Here is a 21016-nt window from a genome sequence, read left to right on the forward strand (position 1 = left end):
TTTTTTGAGACATGCAAAAATGTTATAATTAATATTTTTGTGTGTCTCAGAAAGTCCATTAGACGTATTTAAGTTAAAATTAACATTTTATTTTTTACAGTGTACAATTAAATCGCGATTTTTTTTTAGATATCTTATAACATAATGTATATATTTTATTTAAGGATTTCGAAGCTTATACAAATGGAAATGAATCAAACTAATAAAATTCTAAAGAATATAAAGTATTGCGTGAGTATATTATTATAAAAAGTAACATGAGGTAATAAAATAATAAATCAAAGAATTACGCAAACATTTACGAGAATCTTTTTTATGTTATCGTAATTAATTACCATATCAAATAAAAGATGTTGGACATTTTCTAAACGAAGGCCAGATTTATCTAAATATCTATTATATATAACGAATAATTTGCACCAGCATAATCAAAAGATGTCAGCAATATTTACAATCATGTTAAGAACTATGGATATTTATCTGAATTGATAAGTTTTTAATTTAGAGAATTTTTAATTTGGAACTCTTCTTTAATATAAAAATTATACAATATTGTGTAATTACATTTTTTATATTTTCACGCTCCAACAGTATATTAAAAATTGCATGTTTAAAAGTTTATTGCATGTTTATGAGTAGTAGATTCTAATCCATATTTTGCAGGAATGAATAAACATTATCATATAAATTAATCTTTCGTAAAGCTACAATTTTTTATTATTTCTTGTCAAAAAGAGTTTTGTGTCGTCCAAATATCATTTCATTTAATAATTACAATTTAATAGTTACATGTAATAACATAATATCGCATATAGTTGAAGAGGCAGATGCAAGACGAGATATTGACTAACAAAAATTGCTGGAGTTCGAATTTTACAAGCGAGGATGATAAATCAAATATATTTTATAGTATCTATAGTTACTATAGAAGATACTATAAAGATATGTTTTATGGAACTAACGAGTTTGATAATGCACGTGAATTTGATAGAGTAGTGTGTGCTTGTATCGATAAACGGTGTTGTTTCGAATTCTTGTTGGCAAATATCGATTCGCTAGTTATGCGGATCAAAAGTCTGTATGTTGCAAATCTATTAAAATTCTAGTTGAAATAACCAACATTTAATAGATTTAATTAGAAATCTAGATTTAACAAAAATTCTGGATCGTTCATTTTTTATTAGAATTCTAGTTAATTCAACTAAACATTTTTTCCGTGTACAATTGCGAATATCTAAATATTTTAAATTGCTGAGTATGAATGTAATATGTATTTTGCTTTCACATATTTCATGCCTGTAACTATTTAGGAGCAGAAATATATCGCGAAATATGTGAATCTAAAATTCAAGAAAAAAAAGTGAAAATTAACAAGATTTAAGAAAGTGGAAATTTACAATTTACAAGAAGACAAAAGATTTATGAAATATATTAACATTAATTAATATTTATAATATTTATTATTTATTATAACTGTTTTTTGCAATATATGTGTTGTACAAGTATGAAAATATATGTTAATTAATTTTCCATTCAATTTTTATTATTCATTATTCGACTCGCGTCATGGTCTCTTCTAAATCACTTCTAGCAATCTTATTCGTAAAACAAATTTATTGTCAAATCATATTTATCTACTAGACAGTTGAATCTCAGCGAAATCATACATTTCGTATAAACACAGGCAAAAATTTGAAAAAGAGAAAAGAATCTTTTTTGCCAAATGTCCTTCACAATTATAACCTTTCGAATGAGTAAATATGAAAATGAAATGATAAAGTTTATCATGTTATGCTTTTCGAGTCGCATGATACACAAGACGATTTCAATATTATCACGTTATTACGTTTTAATACTGGGCTGTTTAAAAAGTTTTTCAGTTATTTTTGTTTACACTTGTACACGTACAAATGGTGATTATTTCGCGTTTCTTTAGTTCTTAAAACTGGCGCATAATCATGATCTATATTTTATGCTCGCGGTTAAACACAGCGATTGAGGTTGAACGAGCGCGTGAAACTTATGCCAATCTAAAAAGGTTTGTATTACTATAATATTCAATATTAAAACTTATTCTGTCTGTAAATAAATCACGTAAATTTAGATGAATTTACAACAGAATTTACAATAAAATTCTGTAAATAAATATGATGTAGAATATCAGTATGTGATTGAAAAAAATTATATAGGATATATGAAATATCTATTTACTTTTATATTTTACAAATTATTATAAAATTAATTCAAAATATTGTAAATTCTTCATTAATTTTGTATAATATAAATATCTTCGAGAGAAAGAGAGAGAGAGAGAGAGAGAGAGAGAGATTACTTAGATTTACTTCGATATATTCTATTTAAATTATAAATTATTGTATTGAAATTTAATAATTATTGTTAAAAGTAATTTATGAGATTTACGATATGCACATTTTTTTTAAAGCATATTAACACTCTTAGAGATGGAACAATCTCAGGATTACAAAAGCGAGAAGAATATAAATCTTCAAGTGAGTATCATTGTAAATAGCAAATAATAGTGGCATATTTGTTTAATACTTATGCGTTTTGGGTTAGTTATCCGATAAAATAGATTTCGACTGTTTTATATGTGAGGGTATAAGATATCTAGGTATGATAAATAATATGATCAGTTGGATCACGCCAAATAGCACAAAGAATATGATTTTACGAAAAACTTTAAACGTTTTCGGAAAGGTAAGACATTGGAATTCAATCGTCTGTAGCCTCTGTGAAAAGTATTGCAACTAGAAAAAGAAAAAAATTACAAGAATATATTATTCTCTAAAATTACAAATTTTGTAATATGAGGATTGTTTTTAAATCTGATAAAGACGTATTGTATATTTCTATGCGTCGATCCACAGTTGCGTTTCCCTTAGTTGATTTATTGACGACATTTGTTAACATTCGCTACTATAAAAAAACCGACCTCATAGTCCAAACTTTTCTCGCAATACTTTTACACAATATGTCATATTTCTTTACATGATCATAAAACGGTAAATTACGATGTCATATGTATGTGACGTCGAGCTCTCGAAATAAACAGACGCGGGCGTGTCACATATGTGACACATGGTAGCGAACATGTTAAACATTCGTTGTATATTTGGCGTGCATTGTGGATTTATTGAATCAATTTTGCTCTTTTTTTAACTTTAACTAAAATAACTAATATTGACTTTATTAATATCAGCTATAAAGATAAAAAAATAGCAAAATTGACTCAGTACATTCACAATGCACGCCAATAAAATTAATAAAAATGCATTGCCAATATTGCACACCATTATGACATGAACAATACTGAAGAAAAATTAATTTTTGCTCGCGAGCAGTAACATAATCGTCGATAGATGAACGTGGCGGGGATCTAATTCTTTTTCTAACAATAAGTATGTAAAAAACGGGATAAAATAAAAGGCGCAACATTATGAGATTTCTTATGTTCTAATGAAATAATAATAAAGACCAGTTCTAAATCTGGTACATAATTTTTGAAGTAATTCTTATTGTACTCTTCTAATAAATTTTTGAGAAATTATAATTAAAAAAAAAACTTATAAAGAATAGTTTGAGGATTCTCTTTCAATTTGTACATAATTACATCATGTAATATGATTATATATCCTATATTTATAGTTACAATATTTTTTGCAGTACATGCTACATTTCATTTCTTGAATATTAAATTCTTAGCAATTAGCACGTTGTTTTATTTCACATGTAGGTGCAATTTCAATATAAAAGGATGTTACGTTTGCGCGATCTACTTCTTAGTGGAATAATAGAGAATGGTATTCGAGAAGATTTTATCATTTGTATTGACAACGTAATTCAAGAAAACAATGAGCTCGAGATGGATGATGACAACGAGTACGAAGTAAACGAGTACGAACTAATTGACTTTTATGATTGGCAAAACGAGAAGAAAACACGCACTAAATTGTTGAAGATGATTTACTTATCAATTGACAAGATTTATTATGCAATTCTTAAGAGGTATTTAACACTGCATTCCATGATAAAGAAGTATTGCGAGAGAGCGACACAATTTTTGTGCAGTAATAGGAAAATTCTGAAGTTCAGTAACTTTGATCATCAGGAGATGTTTTGCTGCAAATATCATTTCTTAAAACAATTAATTGGTTACCTCCATCACATCTTATAATTAAATTAAATAAAGTTAAAACCGATTTCTTAAGAACATACAATTCAAACTAATGTAATTTAATTTTTCCATATGCGTTGTATATTCGTATTACCTATTTTTGATGAAACGATGATTTTATAATATTTTTGCTTAAATTGCTTTGTACAACTCATTCTTAGTTCTAAAAAAAAAGAGTATTTTTTATATAACCAGCATATCATCGAATATCAAATATGGATTAGAAATGTAACATAATTTTTCGTCGTATTTATATCTTTAACATATACACTTTTTATCTACATTCAAAAAGAAAAATGTGGATATAAAACATATAACGAAAAAATGGCAAAGCTAAAATTATAGAATTGGTCTATTCTGTTACGTAATAATTTATATTTAAAAAAATAAAAAAAAATTTTTTTAATTAATTAATTATTTGTACAATAATTATAAATTATTTAAGAATATATTTATGTCTTGTTACACATTTTAATATGTATATATGTATGTGCATATATATATATACATAATATATATGTATATACATAGTAGATATATATATATATATATGTGTGTATGTGTGTGTGTATGTGTGTGTGTATGTGTGTGTGTATATGTGTAACATGGTACATAATATACTATACGCATTTCCAAATCAGATGGTCTTTGTCACCAATTCCTATCGATTTGTTTACTGATTTTTTACTATATTCCTCAGATTAAAATAACGTATTCAGTTATGTTTTTAAATTTTTATCTTCATGAGATCTTTCCTAGATATGAATTTTTTAATATTTTAAATTTACTTCGTAACGTTTAGTTGAATATAACTTTTGTTTAAATTATTGAAAAACAAAAAATAAATAACAATAAATAAAGGGCAAAGTAAGAGTCAAACACATTTTAAATTGTAACACAATTAAAAAATAACATCAAATTGTTCGTTTTGAAATTCTCATGACCTCTTACGTTGTCTGGCTTTATTAAATTTTTTTTTTTTTTCTGTAGTTCAGATGTCACATGTTTGTATCCATCTTTTTCAGTTGTAAGAATAGTTTATGTATATCTGGAACGTTTTGTACCTCTTTTGTGCAGACAATTGTGCAATTTTTTTTGTCTAAATCTGGTATTCTCTGTTGCTTTGCTGCTTGCATATTTAATTGATCTTCTTCTAAAGTAACGTAATTCAGCTGCAGTTAACTTTTAACAAAATTTAGATGCTATATGTTCGAAAGCGTCCTTCATCAGATGTGATATTTTCCAATTGCTTTTCAAACTGTGAACGTTTTTCCTAGAATTCAGATAATGATCTTCAAAAGCTGCTTTTCCAAGATTGTAAATTTCTTAAGTTCTAGATATTTTTCCGTCAAATTACAGATTCTATCCCCCATTTATCCCCATTCTATCCCATAGAATATACTTTGGTGTATCAAATGAGTTATTGCTAGTTATAAATAAAAAAATGATTAAAATAATTATAAAACAAAATCAAATTAATTTTTCTGTACTACTTACCTTATAATTTGAGTAGATCAATTTTATTAAATGTAATGCTATCGTTGCTATAGTTTATAAATGATTTGACAATACATGATCGATAAATTTTATGCGATTTGTCACGATATGTAACAAATGGATTCTCATCGCTACTGATGTCTTCGTAACGATTTACTTCACTATTCATAAGTTCCAGCTCAAAATCAGCAAAGGCTATTTGGAATGTAAGAATAATATTGGACTGTAAGAATAATACACATATCTTTTATTTGATAACAGTTTATCAAAATATTCAATTTGCATAGTATAAAAAATTAACGCACATGAATCTATAGTATCAGATTTGTGTCTAATAAGTCACATTTCTTTGATTAGTGATATATGTGAGCATGTTTGAAATAAAAATGTATTCAGTTTATTAAATCTATCAGTGTCGCACCAATCTGTCTCTTTTCTTTAATCTTGAATGATACTATAATATTGTGATTAGTGGTAGTGATGATCCGAGTTTGCAATAACCTAATACGCTCTTCTAGAATCTGAATTATTTTTTTAATGCAATCTTTCTTTTGCATTTTGGATTCCATTTCTTGAAAATCAGTTGTTTGAGTTAACTGTTTCATTCTCTAAAAATATGAATTTATTATGTAAGTTAAAAGATCTTAAGATATTATTTAAATATTTGCTCTTTCTTGCGGTACTATTCTAGGTATTTCGTGTCAGACTTCTGTTCCTGCAAATTTCTCACAAATTCGACAAATTAAATATGTATAATACATTTTATTATTTTCCAAAAGAAGTTTAAACATTTATTCTAGAAAGTTGAAAGTATGTTCATGAATTTAAAAAAATTTTTTTAATTATTTTGAATAGGTTAAAAAATGGACGAATTCGAGATATCTAGACTCGTACCAATGAGGCATCGCTTTATGCCTGGTACTGTAAAGATTAAAAGACTTTATCGTGTGTGATTGTGTAAAAAATCCAATTAAAAAATTTTCCATAATAACCCAAAAACATATATTATTAGGTGTTGAAATTAATTCGTAGCGTTTTTTAATGAAAGAATGTTATTTATTTCACATGAGCATTAAAAAATACATTAATGAAAGTACTTCCCATCACTTGTAAAACGCTACGAATTAATTCCAACACCTAATATAAAACATTTATAATATACACTTATCTCTAATTCTGGAGAGCGCGTGTGGCAGAGTAGACAGCGAGATCTGCTATGCTAGAGATTCGATTCCCGATAAAATCAAAATATTTTCATACATTCGTTCTCTTCTCGGATGGAAGTGGCAACCCATCGAGAGTATCTTTGCCAACATCTATTTTTATCGATACACGAAATAAGTGAATATATGTTTAAAATATATCTATTTATTTCGTGTATCGTTTTTAAAAGTGCATCGTCAGGCATAACTTCGCTCAATTTAGGGTCATTTTTTACATTTTTAGTAAATGCAAACTTATTTATTAAAAAATAAAAAATCAGTTATCCTACACTTAATATACATCAAATAATTTCAAACTAGAGCACGAGCGTGGCATGGCAGACAGAAATCCCAGGTTCGATCTTGATAGGAATCAAAATATTTGCTCATGTCTCCTTTTGGAAAAAAACAGTAACCTTTCGAGAATATCCTTGCACAGAAAAATTTGCCATTCGGAACCGGTGCTAAAACTGTAGACTCCATATGCTTGTGGTAATCATGATATAAATTATTGTTATAAACTTTTAGGTATTTTTTCCGAGCAGAGATAAGCCCGTTTTTATAATGATTTTCTAAAAATTAAAAATTTATCAAGAAATTTATCAATAAAATTCATTCACGATAAATTCTCGATAAATCTTTAATCTTTAACCTTTAATCTTTAATATATATATATATATATATATATATATATATATAGTGAAAACGGGTTTTAAAACCTGTTATTAAATGTCATGTAATATATTTACATATTATTTAACCGAAAATACTTTTAGAATTATTACTATACCGAATTTCTGTTTTAAATTTCATTCGTTGTGCCATAATTAAGAACATTAATTAAGAATCTTGATTGGTTATGCGCATATCTTTATATTTATACTACAGTATACATAATCAATAGGAACACTCGCAAAAAAATGCGGGTAGATCCACGCAGATATGACTGCGCAATTTTTATTTTGAACCGGATCCAATGAAATGTACAATATAACGTACATAACTGAGTTCTGTTGGTTCTGTTTCACACATGTATTATCACTAGACTGTAGATATTTATGCAAAATACTTAACGAAATGTTTTGCATAAAATGCATATTTTGCATAAATTGCATATTTACGGGAATCTCAATCTTTTTACTTCATTTATTAATAATTCTTTAACGAACAATGATCGATTGCTAAAACTGTCCGATGGTTAATATTCAGTTAAGTATTTTGCAGTCTAATTATCATATGTACTCTATATGTATTGTATACAGAAAAGAAGACAATTTGTAGGAGCTGTTTTAAATATAAAATAATGAATAAAATAAAGAAAAGTTATGTTACGTACAGTATTAACCAATGCGATAATAATATAACTACATTATTACTTATAAGTAGGGCAATCAAAATATGCATAGGGCATGTTTTTTTTTGTTTGATTAATAAAGAAATACAAATTTCATAAGAAATTATGCATTTTGAGCTCTATATGTTACAGCATATTTCACACATAAGAGCATATTTTTGCATATTTCATACATAAAAGTATATTTTGGCATATTTCGTGCACAATATTTACATATTTTATCTATTTTTATTGTATATTTCACATCGTTTTCTAATTTAAGTTTATGATTAGTTTTTTTCTGATATAATAATAAATAGGATTTCTCTAAAACAAATTTTTCTCAATCAGAAATATGCTATAACATATTTTATGTCTTTAAAAAAGGAATTGATTAGATAAATGATTCCTATACGCCGCGATGTATTGGTGCGCAGTGATGTTAGAGAAATCACAAGGAGAAAAAGATTTCGCGCTTTTACGTTCAATCTTCTATATTTCTGTGTCATACAATACATAACATCAAAGACCCTGTCTCTCTCTCTCTCTAGAGTCACTATAATAAATAATATGTATTTGTTTAATTTTAATGCCCCGTAAGATTAATTAAATTTTTTAAAAATGTAAACAAATTCATTTTACTTTGTTATTATAAATAAAAAACTTAATTAATAATTTGAAAATTTATGCGATAAAAAATAATTTTTAAATGAATATGTTCCTTTCTTTAGAGCATTTTTTTTCAATTTCACAAAGCATATTTTAGGCGCTTAAAACGGAATTTTACAGTATAATTTTGGTTGTCTTACTTATAAGGCATTACATTCGGCCTTGGATTTTTTTAAATGTTAACATAGTGGATGCTCACGTAACTATCAACACGGAGATCAAAGGTGCCGACACGAAGTGTTCTTACTGATTATACTGTATTTATACCACGGTGGCAATTGAATAATCAGCGTCGGGACGCCGAGTGGCTCGGTGCGATTAATTAATGCGATGATCTGTGGATCCGGTTTGATCCTACCTGCGCGCTGCGCCTCATATACGCGATTTTTTTCGTTCGCCGTTCGGATTCGGCGTTAAACTGTAGGTTCCCTCTAGTGTTGACAAACTGTAAGGAATAAGAATGCAAACTACTATCAAATGTAAAAACATAAGCGAGTCTCTGCTCTCCGAACAAGCTCTAAAGCTAAAGTGATACATATACTAATAATTGGTACTATGACTTCTCAAAAAATGGGGTCGGAAAAAAAACCAAACCCGGGGAATATACTAATTGTAAAAAGCTAAGATTAATCAGCTTATGCCATAAGCATATGAGAGAGGTGTAAACAGGCCAGAGGCACGTAAAAAGAAGAAGAAAAAATAAAATACTGACGATAATGTGCATTGAGTTTCATCTAGAGTTATTGCGTTGCCACCCAAAGAATCTTGAAGTAATCTTATTAATTTATTATCTCGGAAATTCCAAGCTTCTTTGGATGGATGCAAGTACAGTGATGATACAGGGGAAGATGTGCAGTGACACAGGGGCTGCTCTAGTATTTTTTTCTTCTTCTTTTTATATTAGGATATTTCTCCGTAGCGACGATGATGACGACGACGTTTCTTACATTAAAAGTTTCAGATTCGTATTTTGCGTCGCAATATCTCCGCTCGTTAGCTTAGAGAAAAAACAAAAACATTATACAACTGGAATGTATGCTATCGATTAAGCGTACATTCTCTATTCGGCCCTGGATTTTTTAAATATTAACACAGATGCTCATGTGACTAGCAACATCACAGAGATCAAAGGTGCTGACACGAAGTGTCTCTACTGATTATAGTGTGTTTATATTAGGTGTTGGAATTAATTCGTAGCGTTTTTTAATGAAAGAATGTTATTTATTTCACATGAGCATTAAAAAATACATTAATGAAAGTACTTCCCATCACTTGTAAAACGCTACGAATTAATTCCAACACCTAATACCACAAGTGGCAATTGAATAATCAGCGTGGGGACGTCGCTGCTCGGTGCAATTAGAAACGTGATAGGTTCTGCCTTTATTGAGATATTATGATAATTTCATTCCCCCGCAATTCGCCGGCTCGCATAAAGTAGCCACGGCAATGTCCGTCCTTGGCTTAGCACCAAGACACTACTGTGTCTCTAGACTAACTACTCGTGCAAATCTTCAACGCTCATCTGATCGCCAGATAAGACTACTCCACATGAACTGTCCGAATAGGCGTCAAATCCAATAAATTTATCAAATATCGTAGTAAAGTTCTCATTAATAGGAAAATATATTTTAACAAAGGAATATTTTCTTGCGACTTGATTGAAATGGCAAGCCTGTACCTGAGACTTAAAAAATTCTTAGTATTATTAAAAAAAAATAATACGTTTATTGTAAACAAATTTTCAAACTCTTTGGATTAGAACGTATAAGAGTAAGAGAAAAACTTAAAAATAAAAATAATCCAATTTATTAATAAATTTTTTCACTTAATCTAAAAGATGTTATTTTATTCAAATAATATTTTCATAAATCTGTGTGTATTCCCTAAATAATTGTGAAACTAAAAATATATTCTCTAGTATTATTATGAAATAACATGATTAACTCAATAGATTAAAAATCTACTAACATTAAATAATAGATTTAATATTTTAAAAAATTAAAAAACGTGGAACGGAAATTTTGACTATAAAAAATATGGCTTAAATTCTTTGTATTTGTATTAAGAATATTGGAGAATCTTTTTATAAAAATAAAAAATGTCAATCTTGATAAAAATCGACTTTGTTTATTTCAATAAGATTTTTCGAGGGTAAAAACAAAAACTTGAAGTTTTTTTTATATTTTTTCCTAATATTGAAAATTTCAAGACAAACAATTTGATGTAGTTATTTTTTATTTTTCAATAATTTAAACACAGAGAAGTTATATTCATCTAAATATTTACGAAATAAAATAAATAGTTTCCATATATCTTAAGATTCTTGAATTATTTCCTTTTTGACATTTTATTTAGAATCATCATTTATATCAATCGACATAATAAAAGACAAGGCGCTACTAATTTTAACAGGTTACGTTTTTTTATGCGTTACACACACATTAATGCTTATGATTACACTTATGAGATATAATATTTCATATCAATATATACTAAAATAAAGTATAGAATAATTTGAAAACTATTGATTTTTTATATCTTTAATACTATTTATATGTAAAATAATTAAAGAAATTATAGTAAAAAAATTATAGTAAAAAATTATAGTAAGAAATTATAGTAAAAAAATTATATAATTTAAAAGTGGCGACTTTCATGATCTCGGAAAACAGTTTTATCCGAAAATTTTATGATTTTGTATCTTAAATTAACTATACAATTTTTGTTTTGTAAAATCATATAATCATCTATTTATATCCTAGTTTAATTATGAGTAACAGATTAAAGGTCTGCTAACTTATTCTTTAACTCTTATGATAGTGTTTTGTTATTGCTATAACTGTTACGCAACTTTTTTCAGCTGCGTTTCAGGCATGACGCGATGCATCATTTGCATTATCCTTGTTATTCACTGAAAACAAGGATAAATGATGCATTATGCACATCATACGTAAAACAGAGCACTCTTTATCATATACTAATACAAAATAGACGCACGCTACGTGCGCGTTATTTGGCGTTTGACATTATTAAATTTTATTTTGGAACCTTTCCAAGTCGTTGCGTCTCAAAGATCATACGAGTCCTATTTCTGGTCACAAGGATTAAGTTCCTTGACCTAAAAAGAGGACCGACGGATGCATTGTCTCAGACTGATTAATAGTGTCTCATATCGATGTTGATCCATACCTATTCAAGTATTTCCGACTTGTAGCACACGCCTCAGAGCGATAACCACAAGAGCGGTGTCGATTGCGTCCTAATTCCTTTGTTCTATTCCAAAATTCAGAAAATTTTAGTTTACGTCAGTACTTTTTGAAATATATTGTATTGATGATCAGTTCATTTTTGTTCTCTTAATGTTAATACAATACATCGTCGAGCGGCGATCAGTATATGATTCTGTTAGCACACTTCCGTAAGATTGTTGATTCAGATGTACGCAGTCTCCATCGAAAAGCATTCCTGTACATATTTATTGTAGATAAATACATTTTCAAATATTTCTGTTTTATAAAACAGTATTTCGGTTTGTAGATTATGTTGCTACTAAGTTGAATTATACTGAAGCATTATCGACTCAGTTTCCATATTTCACTCTTTTCAATCATCTATCATGTTCAATAGATTATTCTGCAAGTAATGAAAACTGATATCAGTGCAAATTGTATTCTGACTGGGCTCATACTTCATGTGGCAATAAGGGAAATTTTTATTTCTTTTGCAGTAAATGTTTTTAATTAGAAATATTATATTCTCTATTTTCCGCACATTTATTAATTTTCTTAAAAAATAATATTTGTTAAAGGATAACAATTTGATTTTATTTGTATTAAAGCTTATATAATTTAGAACTTGACTCTTTTAAAACAGATAATAGTTTTTTCAAAATCGCATTGTTTTGAAATGCTAAATTTTTTGTTTATCAAAAATTAAATCTCTCTTGTTAATACCATATCAAGGTCGATTAAAGATCGGAAAATAATAAATCATAATTGAATTCTTTTTTTATTGAATGATTACGCGCGTAAGATTGCTATTATTTTTACTAATTTGTATGTGCATTTTATCGTCAATCTGACACAATAGCGGTTTCTTTAGTCTCATTGATTTTATTTAAATACTCGTGCTGAATATGATACTCTATGCTATTATATTTATATTTATTCATCATTCATGTGGATAATAAGTAAGAAGCTTCCACGAGAAATCGTTTTCAGCCGCAAAGATAAGATATACTTTAATGCGTAAGATATATATATATATACATATATATATATATATATATATATATATATATATATAAAAACAATGATAAACGCAAAAATGTTTACGTAACACTTTACGTAACACTTTACAATATATGTGCTTTACGGTATGTACTGTTTAGAATTCGTGTGCTCTTTGAAATTTAATCAGATATATGCGTCATCTGTAGTTAATAACATAATATAATAATAAACTTTAGAAACCTGTTTTTTTTCAATTGCTTACAGCGATCAATCCTTTCTCTTTTTCCTCCATGTTAAGGAAAAAAAGAAAAAGTTGACCAATACAAGAAACTGAAAAGAGCAGGCTTATTCCATAATTCTTATGTTTATTTTCAATGTAGATTAACTTTAATTTCGATTTTTATTACTTCTTATTCTTTTTTAATTCTTAGAACTAGAAGAAGATAAAAAGTAAGTTAAATCTGTCACTAATGCTTATTTCTAGATTAAAATTAATCTAGAAATAAGCATTAGTGACAGTTTCGTTATCATTATAATATGTTGTTGCATAAATATAATTCTATTTGAAAAAGTCCATGTTAAATTGAAAGTCGAATGTCTCGAATCTCTCCAAGTATATTATTGCCTCTTTTACGCGATACTGATTGATTTTTTTCCATCCACTTATTTTGTGAACGATCATCATTACATTGATAACTGTTTACGTCGTTCACGAAATAAGCACATATTTTTTTCTATATATAAAATAAAAAAAAAGTTTATTACAGTGTTTAGTATAGTGAAGCTATAGCGCAGTTTAAGCAATTATTTAAAAACACCATCAATACACTAGAAAAATGGCTATTATGGTCGAAGCTATGGATCTTCATTGCTTTAAATAATTCAATCTTGAATTACTAATATACAGGGTGCGTCACCAAAATCCGGACAAATCGAACAATTCCTTGTCGTGGCAGCCTCAGAGAGCCTCTTTAATGTGTACGATTTGTATCGAAGGTCCTCCTCGGCAATTCGACGCATTATTGGCTCGCTTACACCAACAATCGATGCTAATTTTCGCAACGATTGCCTTGGGTCATCCGAAATCAGCGTTTGAGCCCTTTCAACGACTGCAGGGATCCTCTTTCGAGTGACTCTTCCTCGCTGGCATACTGGAACCTTCGTTGGACTGTTCTAAAGCCGTATATTTTGCCACAACGTCATAAACAGTGGATCTCGGGTATCCAAAGAACCGAATTATTTTCGTTGCTGAGCGCCCGGCGCGAAGGTTTTCGATGATCGCGGCTCTTCGATTATACTCCGCACTTGGTTTCAACATCGCGGCCATTTTGAGAATATGACTGTTTACTAGAAGCATCAGGCTTTCTTGGACGCCAATAACAATCTCTGGCGGAGGCACAGTATAGCGGAAAATTTGAATTGAAATTTGTCCGGATTTTGGTGACGCACCCTGTACATTATACTTGCATATATACCATATTGTAGTCTTTTTAGAACTGCGCGCAGAATTATTTTTTCAGATTATAAACGTAATTAAAACTGCTCTAGTAATCGCAAATTAAATTGACAAGCAATTTAATAATTTAATGCTACCATCAAGCATCATATTATAAAGATATTAATATGTTAAAACTGTTAATAAATTTATTGCGAAAAATATTACCTTATAACCGCAATAAATTTCGATCTAAAATAAAGATTCTTAATATCAATTATTTAGATATATACAGGGTGTAAAAAAAGTTTTTGCCAATCGCTTTTGTGTAGATAGAGCGGACTAAACTGAATCGAAAAATCCTCTACTATTTTGCAATACTCGGTGAGGAAGATGTGGAGAAACTGGGATTGTGACGGACTGGGGATTGTCTCGATCTTCTTGTATTAGATCTATAGTGAGGATCCCTGAATAGGAGGGTCTATTTTGATATTTAATTCGTTTATGGACCCTAATTGACGGCGGGTCTCTTTGATAATAAAGACTCATGATTACATCCTGATGACGATGGGTACGTTTTTATTTCGCAGAGCCTCAATCTTAGCTCTCTTCTTATAGTCCGCATGCCGATTGCGTTTGACTATCTAAGTTAGAATTTTTTTTTTATTTAAGGATCATGGTATTGAGATGGGTAAGGAGTGTTCAAACGAGAGCAGTTGAATAGTTGGGAAAAGAAATGGAGAGATGTGAATCCAAGCGTCTTACTGCTTCAAGTAATTACGAAAAAGAGAAAGAGAAAAAAAGGAGAGAGAGAGAGAGAGAGAGAGAGAGAAATGAATTACACAAGTCACTGACCACTTCAAGTAATTTAGGAATAGGAAGAAAGGTGAAAAATTCGAAGCGTTTTACCGCTTCAAGTAAATACGGAAGGAGGGAATTATGTCAAAAGTGGGAATATTAAAAAAATTTCTATAAGAGATTCTACCATAGCAGTGAAAGGCAAGAAGTGTCTTAGATAGTCTCTTTAATAAATAAATGTATAAATGTTATCAAAGTTAAAAGGACTCAATTACTGACTATTTCTGCAAAACTTTCTTTGAAAACGGTTAAAGGTCTCGAGATCCGATGGAAAGCTCCTGGTAGTGAAACCTTGAAAGTGATATTACTCTCCGGGTAGGCAGGATCAGGTTGACCTCGGAAGAATTCTTTGCACTTTGCGACTCGATCACGAGAACTCCGAATCAAAATTTACGCCGAGCTGAGATCGAGGTAGTACTAGTTTGCCCGTCGACTGATCGAAATTTTAACAATTAGACTCACTGAGGGCTCGTATTTATACTCGCGAGGATGGTATGCCCTTCTTTGTTTTTGGCAAACGGTCATTGACTTAGCGTCTTCTATGAATTGGATATTTGGAGGAATCTGATTGGTGGAGATTTTAGTTAGTCTTATCTAGTTCTGAATACTCACGTGTAACGTCAAATATTGATAAACAATATTATAAATTTTTATAAGAGATTTATTGGGCAACAATTGACCTTCTGCCTCCGCGACTTCAATTAGAAAAATTGTATTTTAATTATTTCGATTATCAGTACTTGATTTACTATACAAATAAACAAATTAATTATTCTCGAATTTTTCATGAAAGAAAAGAATGGAGTTCTCTGGATGTAACAATTAATTGAAATAATTTTAAAGATCATTATAATTTTAAAGATCATATAAATATTATAAATAAAAAAAAATCTCCCTTTTCTATATTTCTTATTCTATATTTATTATTAGAGAAATATCGCCTCTCTTTCTCTCTCTCTCTCAGACAATCAGATTATTTAAATTACTTTGTACAATTCATTTTTAGTTTACAAAAAAAAGTGTTTTTTCGATCATAACCAACATATTATTCAATATAAAATACGAAATGTAAATGTAATATGTATTTGATATATATTTTTTATCTATATTAAAAAAAAAGATGTTTATAAGGATGTAAGACATGTAACAAACAAATGAAACGAACATGAGAGTTATAAAATAGGCCTGCTGCTCCTTTCAGCTTCTTGTATCGATCAACTTTCTCTTTCCTTCTCCCTCTAAAAGAAAAAAAGAGAACAGATTAATTGAATATATCAGCCATTGAAAAGAACAGGTTTTTAAAGTCTACCGTCAGTATTATACTACTAGTTATCATCTACAGATGGCGCAGATATCTGGTTAGTGAAGTTGCCTTAGTTCCAAAAGAGCACACGAATCGTAAACAGTACAGATTGTATCGCGGTACTTGGTGTTACATTTTGCGTTTATCGTTATCTTTATTTTACGCATAAAAGTGTATTTTATCATTGCGGCTCGAAGCCACGATTCTTCCGTGGAAGCTTTCTGCTTATTATAATCATAATGGAGAATAAACACAAATATAACAGCATAGAGTATTACATTCAGCAGCTAACTAGTAAAGATAAAGAATATGTAGCGACATATTTGAACGAAACTGATGAGACTAGAGAGACCGCTATTGCCGAGATCAGACGCTGGATTGACGACGAAATGCACATACAAATTGGTAAAAAGAACAATAATTTTACATGCGAAAATCACTGGAAAAAAAAGATTCAGTTATGATTTATTACTTTCGGATCTTTAATCTGCCTCGATATGATGTTAACAAGAATAATGTAAGAATTGTGAAGCTTATTGTAGAAAGAAAGAGATTGAGTATACTAAACTATAAAAAGAATGATGTGAACGAATTAAATAAATTAAAATTGTAAGGGATATGAGTGAACGGATCTTTCGAGCTTTTGATAAATTTGTAATTAAAATTCGATCAGTTACAGTATAGAAATTTTGGCTCGTGAATAGCGAAGTGAGAAAGTTGAAGCACTCAGTGTTATAGTAAAGTAATAATAGTAAATGTATTGAATGAGAGTGCAGAGTCACCACACAAAAGTCTCCGCACAAAATCATAGGATTTTGACCTTCGGTAAAATTAGTTGAAATTTTAATATGTTATAGTTAGTTATATTCTTGACTCACTGATCAAAAGTGTCCATAGACACGAAGCTTGAAAATGATTAATTTTTTGTTACAGCCATTTAAAGTTTTATTTTATTAATGCCTTAAAATCAAGTTTCTGTAATAAATCAATAGATTTTAGATAAAAATATGTCATTCACTTTCACACATCTTCATTCCTTCCACCTCCACCTCATCTCCACACACCTGAGCGCGTATTTTTATATAAAAAATACAGATTAAAAAAATTTTTAATTTTTAATTATGTGTGTGCTGTGAAATATTTTATTTAATATTTTGATCTTCTTGCTATGTTTTTGTAAATTTGACATTTATCTCGTGCAATTTACCCATTTTGATTGCGTAATAAAATATAACATAAAAAACAATAAAAGTAATGTAAAAAATCTATATAAATAATAAATTCATTATCGTACTGTCGCATTTCGCCATTTTATGAATCCAATTTTTCGACTCATTTACGTATCTATTTATTTTTCTATTTTTCAAATTACTATCTAATTTGTAATACTTATATATGACAAATTTAACATTAGTTAGTAATATTTTATTTAAAACAAATTCTTAATTTGTATGTACAGATGATTTTCTTATCTTGCGATTCTTGAGAGTTTGCAAATTCAATCTCGAGAAAACTAAAGCCAGAATACGAAATTATTATAAGCTGCGATCTGACTTACCCGAATGGTTTTCAAATACAGATCCGTTTCGACCAGAATTACAGGAGTTAATTAATATGGGGTAAAAATTGCCAAATTTCGGAAATATATAAATGCATAATTTAAAAAAAATTTCTTTTGTATTATATTATTATTATTATCGGTGAAATATTGCATGTCATACTCAGGTTTTTGAATAATTTACCGTGTAATTTTAGAAATTTTTATACTGTGATAATTATCACTGATCTTTTTTTTTAAATAATACAATTACGGCATTCCGTTTAATCGTACATCGTTGATGAAGATTTAATTGTACGTTCGTTATAATAAGTAATATATGTTTTATTAATAATTTTAATTTGATTGTAATGAATGATCAAAATATTGGTGTAACGAGTGTGTGATGACATGAATTTTATTTTACCTTTTAATAATTCTAAATATACGCATACATAGCTGCAGATAACTTTACAATAAATCTGTAATAAAGACAAATTTAATTTTACTGTCAAATTACTAAGGCTAATTCTACAATGTGCTTTTTATTTTCTGTTTCTTGCTGTTTGTCTCTTGTCTTTTTGACCAAAAGGTAAGAGACAAACAGCAAGAAACAGGAAATAAAGAGCATTATAGAATTAGCCTAAGTCTTTGTTATCTTTGTTTTTATTATTCTTATTATGATTTAATAAAAATATTTTATTAAATATTTTATTAATAAATAAGATTTTTCTGTCATAATTACATATCACTGTAGAACTAAAGGTAAATATTAATTTATTCGAATGATTTCCGAAATAAATACTTTATTTGTATTTAGGTTATATTTACCCTTGCGAAAACCAGATAATCAAGGCAGATTTGTTGTGATTGCGCGTTCTACTTTACATAATCCGAGAATACACAAATTATCAGATATAATTAAGGTAAAAATTAAAACATCATTAAGATTGCGAGTAACTTACAAATAATGTGTTTGAGATGTTATTATGAAAAAAATAATTAGTGCTCATTATTTTTCGACTGATTTAATAATCATTTCAGGTTGGTGTGATGATGGTGGAGCTGGCGATGAGGAATCGCGCCATAGCCACATCAGCATCTGTGTATGGTTTTACAATGATCAACGACGCGATTAACCCAACTTTACAACAATTTTTACAATTTGGACCTTCTATATTAAAGAAAATAGCACACACATGGCAGAACTGCTATCCTATGAGGTTTCAGTTGGTAAATGTAATTAATGCGCCAATGTTTTTAGATATTAGTTTCAAGATTTTTAAATCCTTCATGTCGGAGAAAATGAGCAAGAGAATTCACGTCTATTCACACATGATGCCGAGTTGTTTTGAGGATATTCCAGCCAACATTTTACCAATCGAATATGGTGGCACTGATGGTACAATTCAGGAATTAACAGGTACTTACGATTAATTAAAATGGAATAAATATGTGACGTTCTTAGTGGATGACATGTTTCTTATCAACCAAGTATTATCGAAAAAAAAAAGAATTTCTCACAGTTAAAACAAACAATTGTTTAGATAATCATCATTAGTAGTTAAGAATTTATCTGATTCTCTAAAATGTATATGAAATATTTGTTTAGACTTTAGATTAGCATAAGTATTTAATTCAAAATATGTAATATAAACATTTACTTTTATAGAATATTGGAAGAAATTGATTGAAGAAAATCGCGATTGGTTTATAAGTAATAAGAATAACTAAATCAAATAATATTTAGGAGCAATATCTTTAAGATAAGTTGTGCTTTGTTTGTTTTATGTGTTCCGCGAGAAAAAAATTATCATTCTTTCTTACTTATATTCTTTGTTGAGAATTCTGCCAGTTATATAATATGAAAAAATATATAGTAGAAAGTATTGTTGGAAAGATAGTAGATGATATATAATATTAAATACATAACAGGAACAAAAAATTCTTTTAGAAAAAAGAATATAATTATATATTTTTACATATTCATTTTAATATATTTGTTATACATATATAATTAGGATACAATTACATATATATTATAATATACAAATAATAATATGTTTAATTGTTTCTTTTTATATAAAAAATTATATTTATTGTGGTTATTATTTTTTTTTTTAAGATAAAGGGTATAATGATTAATCTTTTTTATGATTTAATTGTCACATTTTGTAAAGAATAATTACAAATCTTATATGTAAATAAAAAAAATTTATTATTTATATTTTATTTACTTGTAAGTTAAAAATCATTTTATCCAGATCATATATTACTTAATTATTATTTAATTATAATCTTTTATATTATTTAATAATTTTAGCTAATATTTAATTTAAAAGACTAAACATGCTACCATACGAAGAACTCAGAAATTCAAGTTTCTTCGAATTTCAAGAATGTATAATAAGTGTGCGTGCGTGTATATGTAGAACTTTCCAAATCACTTTTTCATAAACAGTATGTACATGCCGCCTTCTTCCGGTTCTTCGGTCTTTGGTCTGGAGCACGCTATATATATGGAATACTGGTGGGGAGCTTATCTTATTGGGCGCGTCTGCATCTGTCGGATCGATTCGCGAAATTCCGTCTAAATTCGTGAACGTAAGGATAGTCAGTTGTCCGAAACTTTTGTATAAGTGAGTTTACAGAAAAGTTTTATTAAATTCACTCTATTGTAACGATTGACAGTCCTTTGTATCACCTCTTTTGACTTATCTAATTAGTGAAGTTGACTTAGATTGGTATTTGT

General features: G+C 28.6%; 2 protein-coding genes and 1 long non-coding RNA gene across 3 annotated transcripts; 2 read left to right on the top strand and 1 right to left on the bottom strand.

The window, feature by feature from the left end:
* The first annotated feature begins 123 nt into the window (after window positions 1-123).
* On the top strand, window positions 124-4195 carry LOC105144226 (uncharacterized). The gene is made up of 3 exons (XM_011052993.2): window positions 124-2510; window positions 2578-2718; window positions 3755-4195. Exons 1-3 carry the CDS (start codon window positions 2463-2465, stop codon window positions 4193-4195), a joined length of 630 nt encoding a protein of 209 aa, XP_011051295.1. The 5' UTR covers window positions 124-2462.
* Window positions 4196-5156: 961 nt separating this feature from the next.
* Window positions 5157-6850, bottom strand: LOC147911091 (uncharacterized). Its single transcript, XR_015547624.1, has 2 exons — window positions 5693-6850; window positions 5157-5468 (listed from the first exon to the last, which is right to left on the bottom strand). It is a non-coding gene; the product is annotated as an uncharacterized LOC147911091 (long non-coding RNA).
* A 9923-nt stretch (window positions 6851-16773) lies between these two features.
* On the top strand, window positions 16774-20364 carry LOC105144184 (retinol-binding protein pinta). The gene is made up of 5 exons (XM_011052924.2): window positions 16774-17132; window positions 18187-18346; window positions 19085-19190; window positions 19309-19687; window positions 19937-20364. The coding sequence occupies exons 1-5, from the start codon at window positions 16967-16969 to the stop codon at window positions 19996-19998; spliced, it is 873 nt and encodes a 290-aa protein (XP_011051226.1). The 5' UTR covers window positions 16774-16966; the 3' UTR covers window positions 19999-20364.
* Window positions 20365-21016: the final 652 nt, after the last annotated feature.

This window comes from Acromyrmex echinatior, chromosome 1 (assembly GCF_024713525.1).
Source record: "Acromyrmex echinatior isolate Ae372 chromosome 1, ASM2471352v2, whole genome shotgun sequence".
Classification (NCBI taxonomy): Eukaryota; Metazoa; Arthropoda; class Insecta; order Hymenoptera; family Formicidae; genus Acromyrmex; species Acromyrmex echinatior.

Bases quoted from the DNA above. Each gene is read 5' to 3' on its own strand.
- LOC105144226 (XM_011052993.2), top strand. From the start codon at position 2,463: ATGGAACAATCTCAGGATTACAAAAGCGAGAAGAATATAAATCTTCAA. The intron at 2,511-2,577 runs GTGAGTATCATT...GTTTTGGGTTAG, and splicing joins AGAAGAATATAAATCTTCAA to TTATCCGATAAAATAGATTT. The intron at 2,719-3,754 runs GTAAGACATTGG...TTTCACATGTAG, and splicing joins CTTTAAACGTTTTCGGAAAG to GTGCAATTTCAATATAAAAG.
- LOC105144184 (XM_011052924.2), top strand. From the start codon at position 16,967: ATGGAGAATAAACACAAATATAACAGCATAGAGTATTACATTCAGCAG. The intron at 17,133-18,186 runs GTAAAAAGAACA...TTGTATGTACAG, and splicing joins CGAAATGCACATACAAATTG to ATGATTTTCTTATCTTGCGA. The intron at 19,688-19,936 runs GTACTTACGATT...TTACTTTTATAG, and splicing joins TACAATTCAGGAATTAACAG to AATATTGGAAGAAATTGATT.